We start from the raw sequence: 16,665 nt of genomic DNA on the forward strand, positions 1-16,665 counted from the left end.
TAAAGAGGCAATATACAGAAATGCTTTAAGTGGAAAAGCAGGGCAGCCTACAGAAGGTATTAGGATAGTAAAAGAAGTTCTTTGTTTAGGCAAGATATTTTTTAACCAAGAAAGTGAGAATGTAAACCTTATTGCTTTTAGTTGGAGGACAGCTGGCAGGAGGCTGATTCAGCAAACACTGGGGTTTAAAGGAAATTGGCAGGAGACTCAGGCAGATGTGGTTTGAATACTTCCCTAAAAGGATTAGGCTGAGTCACAAAAAGAAGTATAAAATGGAGAGGAAGGAATTTGGGGTCTTAATTCAAATTCTGTCACTGACTTGTTACTTAGGGTTTCCAAACGCAGTATGCCCAGCTCAGTGCTTTGAAAATATGTCTCCACTGTAAACCTCACCTGATAGGGAAAAAAAATGAGGATCAGAAAAGTTGCATAAATATGAGTGATGATGCCAAGATCATAACATGTATTTCTCAGTTATCAAACTCACCCTTTCTTAATCATTGCTGGAAAACTTCCATATAGCATTATTTTATAGGTAGAGACAAAAATATCAACATGAAAGAGTAACATCAAATAGTTGCTCAAGAAGTCAAAAGACTTTTTTCTCCCTTTGCAGGGCAGATGAGGCATGAGAATACCGCATCAAAGAATTGAGTAACATCTTAATTTTCACCTGCTATAATTTTCTGTGAAATAGCAAAATGGTCTCTACTTAGTTTTTCACATATTATATTTTAAAATATGTGTTGCTAGAAGGGCTTATAATTTATTCCATTAAGACTTTCAAGTGAAATAAACATGCTATAATTCTACTTAAAGATATTAAGGTAACATTTTCACATATTTCATTTTGAGGGCTTCATTTAATTGAAGTTGGGAAGAAAAATAATTAACACTAGAAAACTGCACTGGGTCTTAAGACTTGCTTTTTTAAATCAGTAAATAAATGCAACTACATCTCTGATTAAGAATAAACATTCTCTCTAAAGCCTCCCAAATCCCTTTATTATATGTAAAAATCTTGGAAGGGTCCGAACTGAATTAAGAAAAAAGTGTAACAAGCAATTACTATTAAAATAAGTATTATTCTTTCTCTTTCCTTTTCTCACCTCTATACTGATTGCTATCAACATGCAGTACTTAATGAAGCTTAATTTTAACATTCTGATATACAGCATTATAAACGTGCAACCCAATTACAGAAACACTGATAGGAATGATTATATATTATTCATAAAATGGAGATTTGGAAATGAGAATATATTTCTTCATGGAAGCAATATTATATATAACCATGTGATCCCATGCCAAATTGTAAATGCCACTTAAGCCATGATATGGTTAAACCTTAGCTGTAAAATACCTCATTACTAAGTAAAATACTGATTATACACAACACATGGAGAATTATGGGTTTTAGGAACACAGTAGCCCTATCCCCTGTCCATAAATGCAGCAGAAGGAGAAGAAAGGAAATAAGGCATATCTGAGTCCTGGAAGTTATACTCCAGAGAGATTCATCCAAAAAGGAAGAAAAACAAGGGGGACAAAAAAAAAAAGCTTGTCAAAAAATTCTAGTTATCGGGGCTGGGCGCGGTGGCTCATGCTTGTAATCTCAGCACTTTGGAGGCTGAGGCGGGCAGAGCACGAGGTCAGGAGTTTGAGACCAGCCTGGCCAGCAAGGTGAAACCCCGTCTCTACTAAAAATATAAAAAATTAGACAGACATGGTGGCGTGCGCCTGTGGTCCCAGCTACTCGGGAGGCTGAGGTAGGAGAATTGCTTGAACCCGGCAGTCGGAGGTTGCAGTGAGCTGAGATCGCACCACTGTACTCCAGCCTGGATGACAGAGTGAGACTCCATCTCCAAAAAATATATATATACACACATATATATACATACACACACATATATATATACACACATATACACACACACACTAATCCTGATGGGGACATTTATAAGTCAGACTTTCTAAGTCAGGGACAGACAATACTCCACATAAAGAACTCTTGATATTTTCTGCATAGTATGGAAACTATTGGACAAGAAGCCTTTACAGACAAGTTTTTTTTTAAGGCCTACTGACAAGTACAATGTACACTTTTGCCAGTCTTGTAAAACTATTTTAAAAACTAGATGGTATAGGAATGGAAATAAACTGATCTTTTTAAAAAATATACAATTTTGGCAATAATATACATTTCAAAGGGCAATGTAAAAATTCTCATGTTTCAAACCACCTCTACATGGGTCACTAAGATACTTTAACAGTCAAACTTATGCCAAATAAAAACTTATTAAAAAATAAACCCCAAAAGTTAACTACTAAGATTTCCGTTCTTTCTAAAGACTGTAGATTTGTTAAATGTTTCAATTGTTAGTCTATTTGGTAAGAGTTGGGATTTTGTTCAGTGGCTTTCAACTGAGGGTAGTTTTGCCCCACAGGAGACATTTGGCAATGTCTGAAAGCATTGTGCTTGTCACAATTGGGGGAAGATTACTACATTTATTTAGTAGGTTACATTAGTTTCCACATCAAGTTACCACAAATTAGGTGTCATAACAAATGACTACAAATTTGGTGGCAAAAACAACAGAAGTATATTCTTTCACAGTTCTGGAGGCCAGGAGTCTGAAATCAAGGTGTTGGCAGGGCCTTCCTTCTCTGAACTCTCTAGTGAAGAATCCTTCCTTGCCTCTGCCTAGCATCTGGGAGTTGCTGGCAACCTTGGCATTCCTTGGCTAGTGGTAGCTGCATTAGTCTAACATCTGCCTCTGTCTTCACATGATCATCTTCCCTCTGTGTATGTCTCCATCCAAATCTCCCTTTCCTTTCTTTTATAAAGACCACAGTCATTAGGTTTAGGGCTTACTCTAATTCAGTATGACCTTATTTTCATTCATTACATCTGCAAAGACTCTACTCCCAAATAAGGTCACTTTCACAGGTACCAAAGATCAGGGATTAAACATATCTTTTTGGGGTGTACAATTCACCCACCACATATGTAGAGGCCAGGGATGCTGCTAAACATTTTAGGATAACAGCTTGCCAGGACAAAGAATTACCCAGCGGAAAATGCCAATAGTACCAAAGTTGAAAAACCTTGATTTTGGACAGGTACATCGGCAACCCTGATTCTTCAATGTGATGATTCTTAATAATCTTTCAATGGCCCTGTGGCCCTAAATTCCTGTGCTGCATAGTTTAGGTGCAGACATTTTAAAGTGTGAACATTTTTTGCCACCTTTCCCTCCCAAGAACACCCTCCTGCCAGGGGTCTATTTTGAGGACTTTTTATGAAGGAAAACCACATGCTGGATGGACGCTGAAATGCAAACCAGGAAAACAGTCATAGTTATTAGCTATCTCACTGCTATTGGCTAAGTTAGAAAAGCACTTTGGGCTTCAAGATCAATCAAACGAGGTATCTAAATTCCCTTTCAGTTTCTCAGAAGTATATAACTGTAAGGCTATTAAAAGCTTCTGGTTTGGGATTAGAGACACATTAGTACAATAACCTCAATAACTTCAAAAATGCCAGGAAAATGCTATTTTCAAAAAAAAAGAATAACAACTCTTTAAAGGCAACATTCATTATTTCTATTCTAACATTATTTGAGATATTCTATGTTTAAATAGTGGCAATTTTTATCAGGAGTAGAGTTTATTTTTAGCAAAGTGTTGTGAGGTTTGTTCTCCTACATCAGCATATATGTCATAAGTTGTTAATTTCTAACATTCACCTTATATTGTGCAATACGTGAGACCAGCTGTACAAAGTTAATGTCAAAAGATTACACTCTAGGACAAATAGCCTCAACACATGTGATTTGTTTCTGTTGGAGGGCATATACACCTTTGGAAAATGATACCTAACAACATTAACAGATTTCTCAACTATTGTTTCAGTTTAACGCCTATGTAAACTGAATCTTTCTCACGTAAACTAATTCTTTTTGTTTATTTTCAAACAATCTCAAAGTAGCAGAAACATTTCAAGAACAGAACATTTTCTCCTCTGAACCATGTGAGAGTAAGTTTCTGACCTGATGTTTCATGCCCCATGAAAACATTACCATCTATTTCCTACAAAGGACATTTCCCATACCATCCCAATACAGCCATTAAAATCAAGAAATGAATATATATGAAGCACCATCTCGTCCCTATACCCCATCTAAATTTCAAAAAAAAGTCCCTATAATGCACTTGGTAGCAAAAGGTTCCAGCTCAGAATCAAACATTGCCATTGGCTGTCACTTCTCTCTAATGTGGCTCCACTCTGGAACTGTGACAGTCTCTTCTGACTTTCATAACCTTGACACTTATTAAAATTCCAAGACAGTTCTGCTGATATATGATTATATTTGAGGCAGGCACATTTGGCAGGAACATCATAGAAGTGATGCTGTGCTCTTCTTACCAGATTGTCTCAGATGGCACACCATTTTTTGGTCTTTGATCGTTTGATTAAAGTGCTGTCTGCCAAGCTTCCGTATCTTTTTCCCTTGATATTAATAAGCATATTCTGAAGAGTTACTTTGAATCTTTAGTACTTTGTACCCCATCAAATTTTTCATTGATTCATTTTTTAATTTGCAGTAGTTGGTATTCATGAATCCTCATATTATTAGATGGGTTATAATCCACTAATATTATTATTTATTTTGATGCTCAATTTTGTCCCAGATTTGTCCAGTAGGAACCCCTTCATGTCGGCTCCTGTATCTTGACATGACTCATTATCCTTTGAGCACTCCATTGCTTTCTGGCACAAGATGTTCTAGGCTTATCTGCTACTTTCCCACTCAAGGCCTGAAATCAGCCATTTCTCCAAGAAGCCTTGGTTACTATTAGTAAAGAATGGTATTTAGAATCCAAGATCTGAGGGCTAAGTATACTCATCACTACTGGAAATCACTGCTAAGAATACATGTGCACACATTCGTATACACACACATACAACTTATTATGTATATCATACACATATATGTATATGACATGCATATGTATTCATCCATATATTTCCACATATACTTGTTTAAATCTATATGCCTATATAGACATAGGTAAAGAGACAGGGATTTAATGTCATGGGTTCACAGGGATACTGCCAACTGCAATCCAACACCACAGGGTTCATTCTACTTTTTCCCTATCTTTATTTCATTCTTCTCTAGTGAAAAACCTAGATCCTATTATCGTTCCTAGATTTAATTATTTGATCAATCACCCTGTATATTGCTAAACTCTCATTGCCACTGCCACACCTGTCCCCACAGAGATGTCTTCCTTACCCACTCGGGCTCCAACCTCCATCGCTGGTCTGACCCTCCTACATGCTTTCCTCCACATCTTGTTTGGGATCAAATATCACCCATCTGCTGCTCCTGCACAAAAGCCTTGTTAAATCAACTCTGGGACCCTGTGTCAAGCCGCCTCCTGCAGAAGCACCCATTCACCATGCTCAGGCCCTAACACTCCACACCAGGCTGCCCTCCTGCCTGGATGCCATCCTTACCAGGGTCAGCCTCAGATATCCTGATCTGAGCCCCTTGGGCTCCATCCACTTAGTAAGGATGTCTCCTTGCTCTTCCCCACCAAATAACTATAGGATCTATCGAGGGAAAGATGAGACGGAAGAGGGAAGAGAATGAGGGTGACAGAAGATGAGGAAGAGTCAGTTGCCCTAATTCTTAACAAATGTTTTAAACATATAATTTTTTTGTGATGATAAACTTAGGGTAAAAATGTTCATGCCAAATGTTTTAAACATATAATTTTTTTGTGATGATAAACTTAGGGTAAAAATGTTCATGCATCAGAAACATCACTATTAAAGGTAGGCTTAGGCTGGGCATAGTAGCTCTCGCCTATAATCCCAACACTTTGGGAGGCCGAGGCAGGAAGATTGCTTGAGCTTAGGAGTTCAAGGCCAGGCTACGCAACACAGTGAAATCCATCTCTACAAAAAATACAACAATTAGCCTGGTGTGGTGGCATATGCCTGTAGTCCCAGCCATGTGGGAGGCTGAAGTGGGAGGATCCCTTGAGCCCAGAAGTCAAGGCTGTAGTGAGCCATGAGTGTGCCTTGGTACTCCAGCCTGAGTGACAGAATGAGACCCTGTCTCAAAAATTAAATGAATGAATAAATAAATCAATAAAGGTAGGCTTATGGCTAATCTGTTCCCTTTAAACAGATTTTGGTCTTTGATCATTTGATCAAAGTGCTGTCGGCCAAGCTTCTCCACCATAAAGTTACTCTTTTTCCTTTGATATTAATAAGCACATTCTGAAGAGTTACTTTGAATCTTCAATACTTTGTACCCCATCAAACTTTTCATTGACTCATTTTTTAATCTACATCAGTTGGTACTCATAAATTCCCATATTATTAAATGAGTTGCAATTCACTAATATTATCATTTATTTGATGCTCAATTTGTCCCAGATTTGTCCAGTGGGAACCCCTTTAAATGTTCTTAAAGATAGAAACTGCTAGCATGTTCTACTGAGATATGAACTAACAATGTCAGACATACGTGGGTGCTTGAATAATATTTGCTTCAAAAATATTTATTACTAGAAAGCTGCTGTGTTTGGGATGAGGGGTTAGTAGGGAAGGGAGTCCATAAAGGGAATGCAAAAGCCATGTCCTCTGGAAGTTAAAAGGATCATTTAAAATGATTCTACTGCAAACATTTTTCAAAAGATAAACATGACCCATTTCTCCAATTCGTGCCATGTAATAGTAATAATAATGATATTTAAATACTCCCACTGATGTATCCTTTACAAAGATATATTACATGTCTTATTTAATCAAAAAACCTTAAAAGAGTCCCTGTACCTAATTTTATTCTAGGACTCAAACTGTGTCAGCATGTCATTCAGTGCAAGTCAGACATTTAGATGCATAGGCTATGCTGTCAGTAGCTCTGAACTTTCATAGACATTTCCAATTAGCTCAGAGAGACAATTGGATATTGTGCTTAAGCACTGTGTTTAAGAAAACAGGCACTGGATGGACCAATGCCAAATTTCCTGCTCTACTGCTTAACTAAGTATGCGTATTTGGGCAATTACTTAACTTAAGCCCCAATTTCTTCATCTTGAGCCCAGAAGGTCAAGGCTGCAGTGAGCTGTGAATGTGCCTCTGCCCTCCAGCCTGAGCGACAGAGTTAGAATTCCCCAGGAGTGCAGAGGTTCTCAGAACTGCGATACTCTCAGATGAATTTTGAAAGGTGAAACAGGGATAGAAGAACTGGGGATAACTAGAAGGGAGAAAAACGTCCTGGACAATTCTTTTTTTTTTTTTTTTTTTTTTCCAGCTGGAACTAAAAAAAATGCTAACTCATAGGGCTATATATATATAACTATTCTTATTATTAAAATTTGACTCAAAGTCTTAAGTTAATAGAAAACCCATGTCCAAGTATGTAGGTCTATACATCTAGGTAAAAAAATATCCAGTAAACCTCACAATATCCTTTGGCAAAGAGAAAACTAAATTTCACAGAGATCAATACAGAATCTAGAAAACAAGCTGAGAGTGCCTGACAATTTTTAATTCTGGCTTAAATTCGATGCTAACATCATAACTTTTGTCTTGTACATTACTCCACAATTTTAGCTTAAGTGGAGCTAAAAGGACAGAACTTACACCATATACATAGAGGGACATCCTCTCCCCCCATTAATCTTATTGATTTACACCTTCATTTATTCCACTTTCATTTGTTTCCTTTTTTCTCTCTCTCTCTTTAGAGATAATCTCTGCATATCAACTTAACCCTGATGCCTATGGAATAAGTATTTACCTAACAGTGCACTCTCTAGACCATATCATTTTAAAGCTGTGGTTTTTAACCAGCTTAAAATCACATTTAAAGCTACACAGGGAGCTGATAAAAATTCTTAATGCCCACACTGAATACCAAGCCAAATGAACCAGAGTTTCGTAGGGAAAGATCCAGGTATCAGAATTTTTCAAGCTCTCTGGTGTTTCTGACATACAGTCAAGTAGAGAATCAAACTTCTACAATGAATCCAGAATGCACTGGTTCTCAGAACTGCAATACTCTGAGGTGAACCAGGGATAGAAGAATTGGAGATACCCAGAAGGGGGAAAAATGTCCCGGGCAATTCTGTTTCTTTTACTTTCTTTCTTTCTTTTTTTTTTTTTTTTTTTTTGAGACTGTTTTGCGCTGTCACCCAGGCTGGAGCTTAGTGGCACCATCACCATGATAGCTCACTGCAGCCTCAAACTTTGGGCTGAAGCAATCTTTCTGCCCTGGCGTCCCAAGTACCTGGGACTACAAGTGTACATCACCACAACCGCACTTTAAAAAGTTTTTTTTAATAAAGAAAGGACCTTGCTATGTTGCCCAGGGTGGTCTTGAACTCCTGGATTCCAGCCATCCTCCCACCTCAGCACCCAAAAGTGCTGGAATTACAGGCCTGGACAATAAGTGGTATGATGGAAAAGAGATGTGGCACAAGGAAATTTAGAACTAGAGCAACCCAAGATGTTCTGTCCAAGTTGTTAACAACGAGACCTTTTAAAAGGCATTTATAAAAATTAATAGTCTTACCTTTTGATTAGCCTTCTTTCTCTATAGTGTATTACAAAAATTCCACATATTACAAGCCCACGAAAATAAATTCCCATGTGAGTTTGAAAACTTTTTGTAGAATAATGTCCCAATTTTAGTTACTGGTGGCCAATATTTACCTTGAGAGTAGCTTGAGAGGTGGTGGTGTTTTATTACCCTTACTGGCTGCTAACATTTGTGACACAGAAACCTGCAATAGGTTGGATGGACTCCTTTCAACATGAAAAGTAATTATAAACAGGTGAAGGTAAAACGGCAATTTTCGTGTTGGCTTTGGTAATGTTTTGCACGTAATCCCTCTGTCAAAGTGTCTTAAACAATAAAACAGCAAGCACTAATCACACACACACACGCACGCACACATTTTGTTTTCAAAGATCACGGTGTAAAATGAAGATACACACACGTTATCCTGTAAGTTGTGGATCTTTGGTTGGCTGGTTGGTTATGAAGTTTTTTCCCCTCTCAGCTCTAAAAAAAAAACATCCTTGGCAAGGTGAGGTGGCTCACGCCTGTAATCCCAGCACTTTGGGAGGCCGAAACGGGCAGATCACCTGAGGGTGTGAGTTTGAGACCAGACTGACCAATGTGGAGAAACCCCGTCTCTACTAAAAATATAAAATTAGTCTGGTGTGGTGGCTGGCGCATGCCTGTAATCGCAGCTATTCTGGAGGCTGAGAGAGGAGAATCGCTTGAACCCGGGAGGCGGAGGTTGCGGTGAGCCGAGATCACGCCACTGCACTCCAGCCTGGGCAACAAGAGCAAAACTGTCTCAAAAAAAAAAAAAAAAAAAAAAAAAAAAAAAAAAAAAATTCCTCAAAGCCAACCCACCTGCCAAGAGGAGGGAAGGAGGTAAGGGGGAGCTTTACTCTGGAATCAAGAAAAGGGAGTAGGCCTTGGGAAAATGTGGCTTTCAAAATTCATTCCACATTTGCACAAGCCAAGTCGCTAGCTGGTCCCTGCATCCACCTACACACCCCACTGACCTCTTCCTAGGAAAAACCACACTCTCCCCCGTTACCTACGCCCCCGAATTGTGGGGCGCTGTTTGTTCAATCTCTCCCCAAAGAGCGCAGGAGCGCGAGCCGCCCCAGTTCCAGGGTTCAGCTTAGGTGACACAAACGTAGCCAATGGGAGGCCGCCGCCGCCAATCGCCACCCACCCTTACCAGCATCCCGGCGCCTCTCCCCGCCACCCTTGCCCGGCGCGCCGGCGATGCCCTCTGCCCGCGGGGACCCAAGCCTCGCGCGCCCCTTCCTGCGCGCCCTCCGCCCTCCCTACCCTGGCCCCTGTAGCCATCACACCTGGGGCACTGCCGTCCGCCGAGCTTGGGCGCGCGGTGGCGAGAAGGCACTGGAGGAGGAGGAGCAATCGGGGTGTAGGCGCCCTGGCCGCCAGCAGGCCGGGGAGGGCGCGCATGGCGCCGGAGGGTCCGCCTCGGTCCTCGTGGAGACTGCTCTCTCAGCTCGCTGCCGCGGGTGTCCGGAGTCCCTGCGCACACTCGCCTGTGGCCAGGCGCCCGCAGTCAGTGCCGGCGGCAGGACGCTGAAGAAAAGGCGGAATGGGAGGGGCCCGGCCGCCTTGCCCTACTCCCCCGAGACGCTCTCACCGCGCCCGGCCCTCCACCAATTATGCAGCCCTCAGCCGGCTGCTGGCGTTCCCGGATGTGCGGTGCTACTTCCCGGCTGCAGCCTCTCTGGCCTCCGCCCTCTCGGCTCTAGCAGGTCCAGGTCGGGAGAGAGCTTGGGCAGGTTGTGTCTAGCCCATCTGCTGGGGAGAGGTTGAAACTCTCCCTGCAGGCTGGCCTTTGCACTTCACCTGAGGCAGGTTTCACTAATTTGCTTTGATGGGACACATGAGAGTATAGAAGACTTTTCTCCTCCCCGACCCCGGACATCTTTGGACTTTCTTATGAGGGAGGCTTGTTTTTGCTGCAGGTGTAAAGGTTCTAAGCAGCTGCCAGACAACTTGTACTAATCTTTCTTTGCTTTGCCTACCAATCACACACACCCTCTCTTCTAGCCTCTGAAGGCTTCACTGGTTTTCTCTGGGTGAAGGTTTCAGAGTCCCAAGGCCCCATACCGTGTCTGATTTTACTTTATTTTTGTTTGTTAAGCCTAACAGCTTCTGAGGAGCCACCTAGAGCTCAAGAAGCAAAAGCTACTGAGAGTAGATACTATGTAAACTGCACAAGACGTTGACCTTTGTTAAATCTGAACACTGTTTAAGATAATGCTATCTCTTACCCACAAGGCTGTAGTTTGAAATTTTCAGTGCTCTGAACCAAATTAAATAAAACAACTAATTAGTGCTTTATCCAGGAGGGAAGGAGAAATCTATGTTATAACATTGAAACACATTGATTTGATTTCTCTCTGGGATGTTATAACACATTAAAAGATATTTTATAGATTTTTCACGAGCTTTGTTTCCTCTCCCTGTATTTTTTGAAGTTCAGCTTTCACGTTCGTAAATTCAAAGTATATCAGCGTCAAAAAAAAAAAAAAAAAAAGGATTGGAAATAACGTAAGAGACAGATTTTGAAAATAGAACTATTTAACAAAACCTATGCTTACTCCAGGCAGGAATGGTTAATTTTTAATTGGTACGTATTACTAAAACATGTCCGTTTCTGGTCTAGTATTATATGCGCAAAACTTTGGAAACAATGTAGATTCTTCAAATTGGCAGTGAGAGAATATGAATAATACAATTCATTCAACAATATCATCTACCAGGTGCCAGTCATTGTGTTCAAAAGAGGCTGGATAGGAACACATGCACAAATGCATGCATGCACACATGTACACACACACATACACACAAATTAGACAACTGTTTATCAGTGAATGACAAATCTCAGAAAAGCCTCTTCTCAGAAAGTTATGGTCACAATGATTAAAATCTTTTGAATGAAATTTTAAAAGATGCCTTCAAGGACTAAGTCTTATTACACTGTTGACCCTCTCAGGGCATTGACAGGACTTGCTAAACCCAAATTGCCTAATCAATGGCAACTACATCACGCCTCTTTCTTTCTACCCTGCATCTGGTCTCAGGACTAACTGAACACATTTCCCTATAATTAGGTAGAGTGTCAACAGTAAGCACTTCTCACCTCACACTAAACTCTGACTGACTTTTCCCAGTTAGTCTCTTAAAATCCTTAGACACAAATTCACCCTTCTTCTAATGAGCTGAACTTACTTAAAGAAACATTTTTTCAGTCGAATCAGCATATTTATGACCAGAAAAACTTACTTGCCCAGGTTGATGCTGAGCCCCACTGTTGCTTTTGCTGTTAGAACAAAAAAGTTGAGAAAGAAATATAATTCTCATTTTGCTAAGCATTTTAAAAGTCTTTTCATCATTGTTCCTGTTCTATATTTAGATATTTGATATTTCCAGCCTTATCCGCACTCCACTTTTTCAAATGCTCCATATCCTTTAAAACCAGCTTATCAACTACCTTCCCTATATAACTTTTTCTGACCTTTCTGGTCCAAATTGACCTTTCCCTCCTTGGTGAAATAAATATTGCAACAAGCACTTTGACACTCCCATCATCATAAAGTGTATAAAAGGGGAATAAGGGTCCTTTGTTTTCTCCCCTTGAGTTAGGTGAGCTCTGTGACTCCCCTAACCTACTGAATATTGCTGAAGAGATATTGTGTGGGCTGGCTGGGTGTGGTGGCTCAGGCCTGTAATTCCAGCACTTTGGGAGGCTGATGCAGGTGGATCACAAGGTCAGGAGCTCAAGACCAGCCTGGCCAATATGGTGAAACCCTGTCTCTACTAAAAATGCAAAATAAAATTAGCTGGGCATGGTGGCGCATGCCTGTAATCCCAGCTACTTGGGAAGCTAAGGCAGAAGAATTGATTGAATCCAGGAGGCAGACCTTGCAGTGAGCCAAGATCACACCACTGCACTCCAGCCAGGGCAACAGAGCAAGACTCTGTCTCAAAAAAAAAAAAGAGAGAGAGAGAGAGAGATTGTGTGGGCTTTCTGTTCCAGACCACAAGAGCTTCCACTTCCTTTCTCTTGGAGACCTTGCTCACAGAAGACAGTTCCCTGGTAAAAAGTACTACTGTATTACCCTTAGACTGCCACACTGTGAGAAACCCAAATGCCATGGAGGAACCCGTAAAAATAAAGTCAGGTCAAGTAAAAAAGGAGTATGAAGATTTATTATACATACAAAAGAATAGTTCACAAACCGGAAGACTTCAAATCAAAAGTAGTAAGAAACTTGACATGAGAGTCACAGTGCAGCTTATAAAGCATCAGTGAGGAAGTGCATTGACCTCTATTGTGGCTGGCTATTAAAAACTTACATTCCTTTTTGGGCAAGTAGAGCTGTATAAGCTTAGTTTTCTCTAACAGTTTGGTACAATTTCATCATACTAACAAGAAAGGAAAGCTTAACTTTTGTTAATGTTTAGAAATTGCATTTCAGGGAAATCAGGATAGCTTAAATTTTGGTTATGTGGCTATGAGTGGTTGACCTAGGGATATAATGTGTCCTCCATTTTGATTCTACTTTAACAAATCCCCCATACAGGACCTTAAATCATTGTTGAGTGTTTACTTTGCTGTGCAGAAGCTTTTTAGCCTGATTCAATCCCATTTGTCTATTCTTTCTTGGTTGCCTGTGCTTTAGAGGTCTTACACAAAATATTGTTTCTCAGACTAATGTCCTGGAACACTTTCCTGAAGTTTTCATCTAATCATTTCGTAGTCATAGTTGCAGGCCTTAGATTCAAACCTTTAATCCATTTTAATTGTATTTTTGTGTATGGTGAGATATAGAGGTTTAGTTTCATCCTTCTACATGTAATTACCCAGTTTTCCCAGCACCATTTATTAAATAGACTCTCATTTTCCCATTGTATGCTCTTGGTACTGTTGTTGAAGATGAACTGGTTGTCAACACATTGATTTATATCTGGGTTCTCTATTCTGTTTCATTGGTCTATGTGTCTGTTTTCTTGCCAGTTCTATGCTAATTTGATTACTATAGCTTTTTTTTTTTTTTTTAATCTTTAACTGTTGTTGTAAGTTCCAGGATACATGTGCAGACTATGCAGATTTCTTAAGTAGGTAAATGTGTGCCATGGTGGTTTGCTTCACAGATCATCCCATCACCTAGGTATTAAGCCCAGCATGCATTAGCTATTCTTCCTGATGCTCTCCCTCCTGCAACACCCCACCCCAACAGGCCCATCATGTGTCCACGTGGTCTCATCTTTCAGCTCATTCAGGTGAGAATATGTGGTGTTTGGTTTTCTGTCCCTGCGTTGGTTTGCTGAGGATAACAGCTTCCAGCTCCGTCTATGTCTCTACAAAGGATATGATCTCATTCCTTTTTATGGTTCAATAGTATTCCATGGTGTATATGTACAACATTTTCTTTATCCAGTCTACCACTGATGGGCATTTGGATAGATTCCATGTCTTTATTATTGTGAATAGTTGGTTACTATATCTTTTTTTTATTATTATTATACTTTAAGTTCTAGGGTACATGTGCACAACGTGCAGGTTTGTTACATATGTATACTTATGCCATGTTGGTGTGCTGCACCCATTAACTCATCATTTACATTACGTATTTCTCCTAATGCCATCCCTCCCCTATCCCCCAACCCCAAGACAGGCCCTGGTATGTGATGTTCCCCACCCTGTGTCCAAGTTTTCTCATTGTTCAGTTCCCACCTATGAGTGAGAACATGCGGTGTTTGGTTTTCTATTCTTGCGATAGTTTGCTGAGAATGATGGTTTCCAGCTTCATCCATGTCCCGACAAAGGACGTGAACTCATCTTTTTTTATGGCCACGTAGTATTCCATGGTGTATATATATTCCACATTTTCTTAATCCAGTCTATCATTGATGGACATTTGGGTTGGTTCCAAGTCTTTGCTATTGTGGATAGTGCCGCAATAAACATACATGTGCAAGTGTCTTTATAGTCACATGATTTATAATCCTTTGGGTATATACCCAGTAATGGGATCGCTGGGTCAAACGGCATTTCTGGTTTTAGGTCCTTGAGGAATCATCACACTGTCTTCCACAATGGTTGAACTAGTTTACACTCCCACCAACAGTGTAAAAGCGTTCCTATTTCTCCACATCCTCTCCAGCACCTGTTGTTTCCTAACTTTTTAATGATCACCATTCTAACTGGTGTGAGATAGTATCTCATTGTGGTTTTGATTTGCATTTCTCTATGACCAGTGATGATGAGCATTTTTTCATGTGTCTGTTGGCTGTATACATATCTTGTTTTGAAAAGTGTCTGTTCATATCCTTTGCCCACTTTTTGATTGGCTTGTTTGATTTTTTTTCTTGTAAATTTGTTTAATTTCTCTGTAGATTCTGGATATTAACCCTTTCCCAGACGGGTAGATTGCAAAAATTTTCTCCCATCCTCTAGATTGCCTGTTCACTCTCATGGTAGTTTCTTTTGCTGTGCAGAAGCTCTTTAGTTTAATGAGATCCCATTTGTCTATTTTGACTTTTGTTGCCGTTGCTTTTGGTGTTTTAGTCATGAAGTCCTTGCCCATGCTTATGTCCTGAATGGTATTGCCTAGGTTTTCTTCTAGGGTTTTTATGGTTTTACATATAACACTTAAGTCTGTAATCCATCTTGAATTAATTTTCGTATAAGGTGTAAGGAAGGGATGCAGTTTCAGTTTTATACATATAGCTAGCCAGTTTTCCCAGCATCATTTATTAAATAGGGAATCCTTTCCCTATTTCTTGTTTTTGTCAGGTTTGTCAAAGATCAGATGGTTGTAGATGTGTGGTGTTATTTCTGAGGCGTCTGTTTTGTTCCATTGGTCTATATCTCTGTTTTGGTGCTAGTACCGTGCTGCTTTGGTTACTGTAGCCTTGTAATATAGTTTGAAGTCAGGTAGCATGATGCCTCCAACTTTGTTCTTTTTGCTTAGGATTGTCTTGGCTATAAGGGCTCTTTTTTGGTTCCATATGAACTTTAAAGTAGTTTTTTCCAATTCTGTGAAGAAACTCATTGGTAGCTTGATGGGGATGTCATTGAATCTATAAATTACCTTGGGCAATATGGCCATTTTAACGATATTGATTCCTCCTATCCATGAGTGTGGAATGTTCTTCCATCTGTTTGTGTCCTCTTTTATTTCACTGAGCAGTGGTTTGTAGTTCTCCCTGAAGAGGTCCTTTACATCCCTTGTATGTTAGATTCCTAGGTATTTTATTCTCTTTGAAGCAATTGTGAATGGAAGTTCATTCATGATTTGGCTCTCTGTTTGCCTGTTACTGGTGTATAAGAATGCTTGTGACTTTTGCACATTAATTTTGTATCCTGAGACTTTGCTGAAGTTTCTTATGAGCTTCAGGAGATTTTGGGCTGAGATGATGAAGTTTTCTAAATATACAATCATGTCATCTGCAAACAGGGACAATTTGACTTCTTCTTTTCCTAATTGAATACCCTTGATTTCTTTCTCTTGCCTGATGGCCCTAGCCAGAACTTCCAACACTATGTTGAATAGGAGTGGTGAGAGAGGGCATCCCTGTCTTGGGCCAGTTTTCAAAGGGAATGCTTCCAGTTTTTGCCTATTCAGTATGATATTGGCTGTGGATTTGTCATAAATAGCTCTTATTATTTTGAGATACGTTCCATCAATACCTAGTTTATTAAGAGTTTTTAGCATGAAGGGCTGTGGAATTTTCTCAAAGGCCTTTACTGCATCTGTTGAGATAATCATGTGATTTTTGTCTTTGGTTCTGTTTATATGCTGGATTACATTTACTGATTTGCGTATATTGAACCAGCCTTGCATCCCAGGGATGAAGCCCACTTGATCATGGTGGATAAGCTTTTTGATGTGCTGCTGGATTCAGTTTGCCAGTATTTTATTGAGGATTTTTGCATCAATGTTCATCAGGGATATTGGTCTAAAATTCTCTTTTTTTGTTGTGTCTCTGCCAGGCTTTAGTATCAGGATGATGTTGGCATCATAAAATGAGTTAGGGAGGATTCTCTCTTTTTCTATTG

General features: G+C 39.9%; 1 protein-coding gene across 6 annotated transcripts in view; it reads right to left on the reverse strand.

The window, feature by feature from the left end:
* EMB (embigin) overlaps positions 1 to 10,184 on the reverse strand; it is a 126,748-nt gene extending 116,564 nt beyond the window's left edge. For all 6 annotated transcript variants that reach the window (XM_078004410.1, XM_078004409.1, XM_078004412.1 and 3 more), the window contains exon 1: positions 9,926 to 10,184. In XM_078004410.1, the coding sequence (XP_077860536.1) occupies positions 9,926 to 10,040 (115 nt within the window). In that variant the 5' untranslated portion in view covers positions 10,041 to 10,184. The remainder of the gene's footprint in view (positions 1 to 9,925) is intronic.
* Positions 10,185 to 16,665: the final 6,481 nt, after the last annotated feature.

This window comes from Macaca mulatta, chromosome 6 (genome assembly GCF_049350105.2).
Source record: "Macaca mulatta isolate MMU2019108-1 chromosome 6, T2T-MMU8v2.0, whole genome shotgun sequence".
Classification (NCBI taxonomy): Eukaryota; Metazoa; Chordata; class Mammalia; order Primates; family Cercopithecidae; genus Macaca; species Macaca mulatta.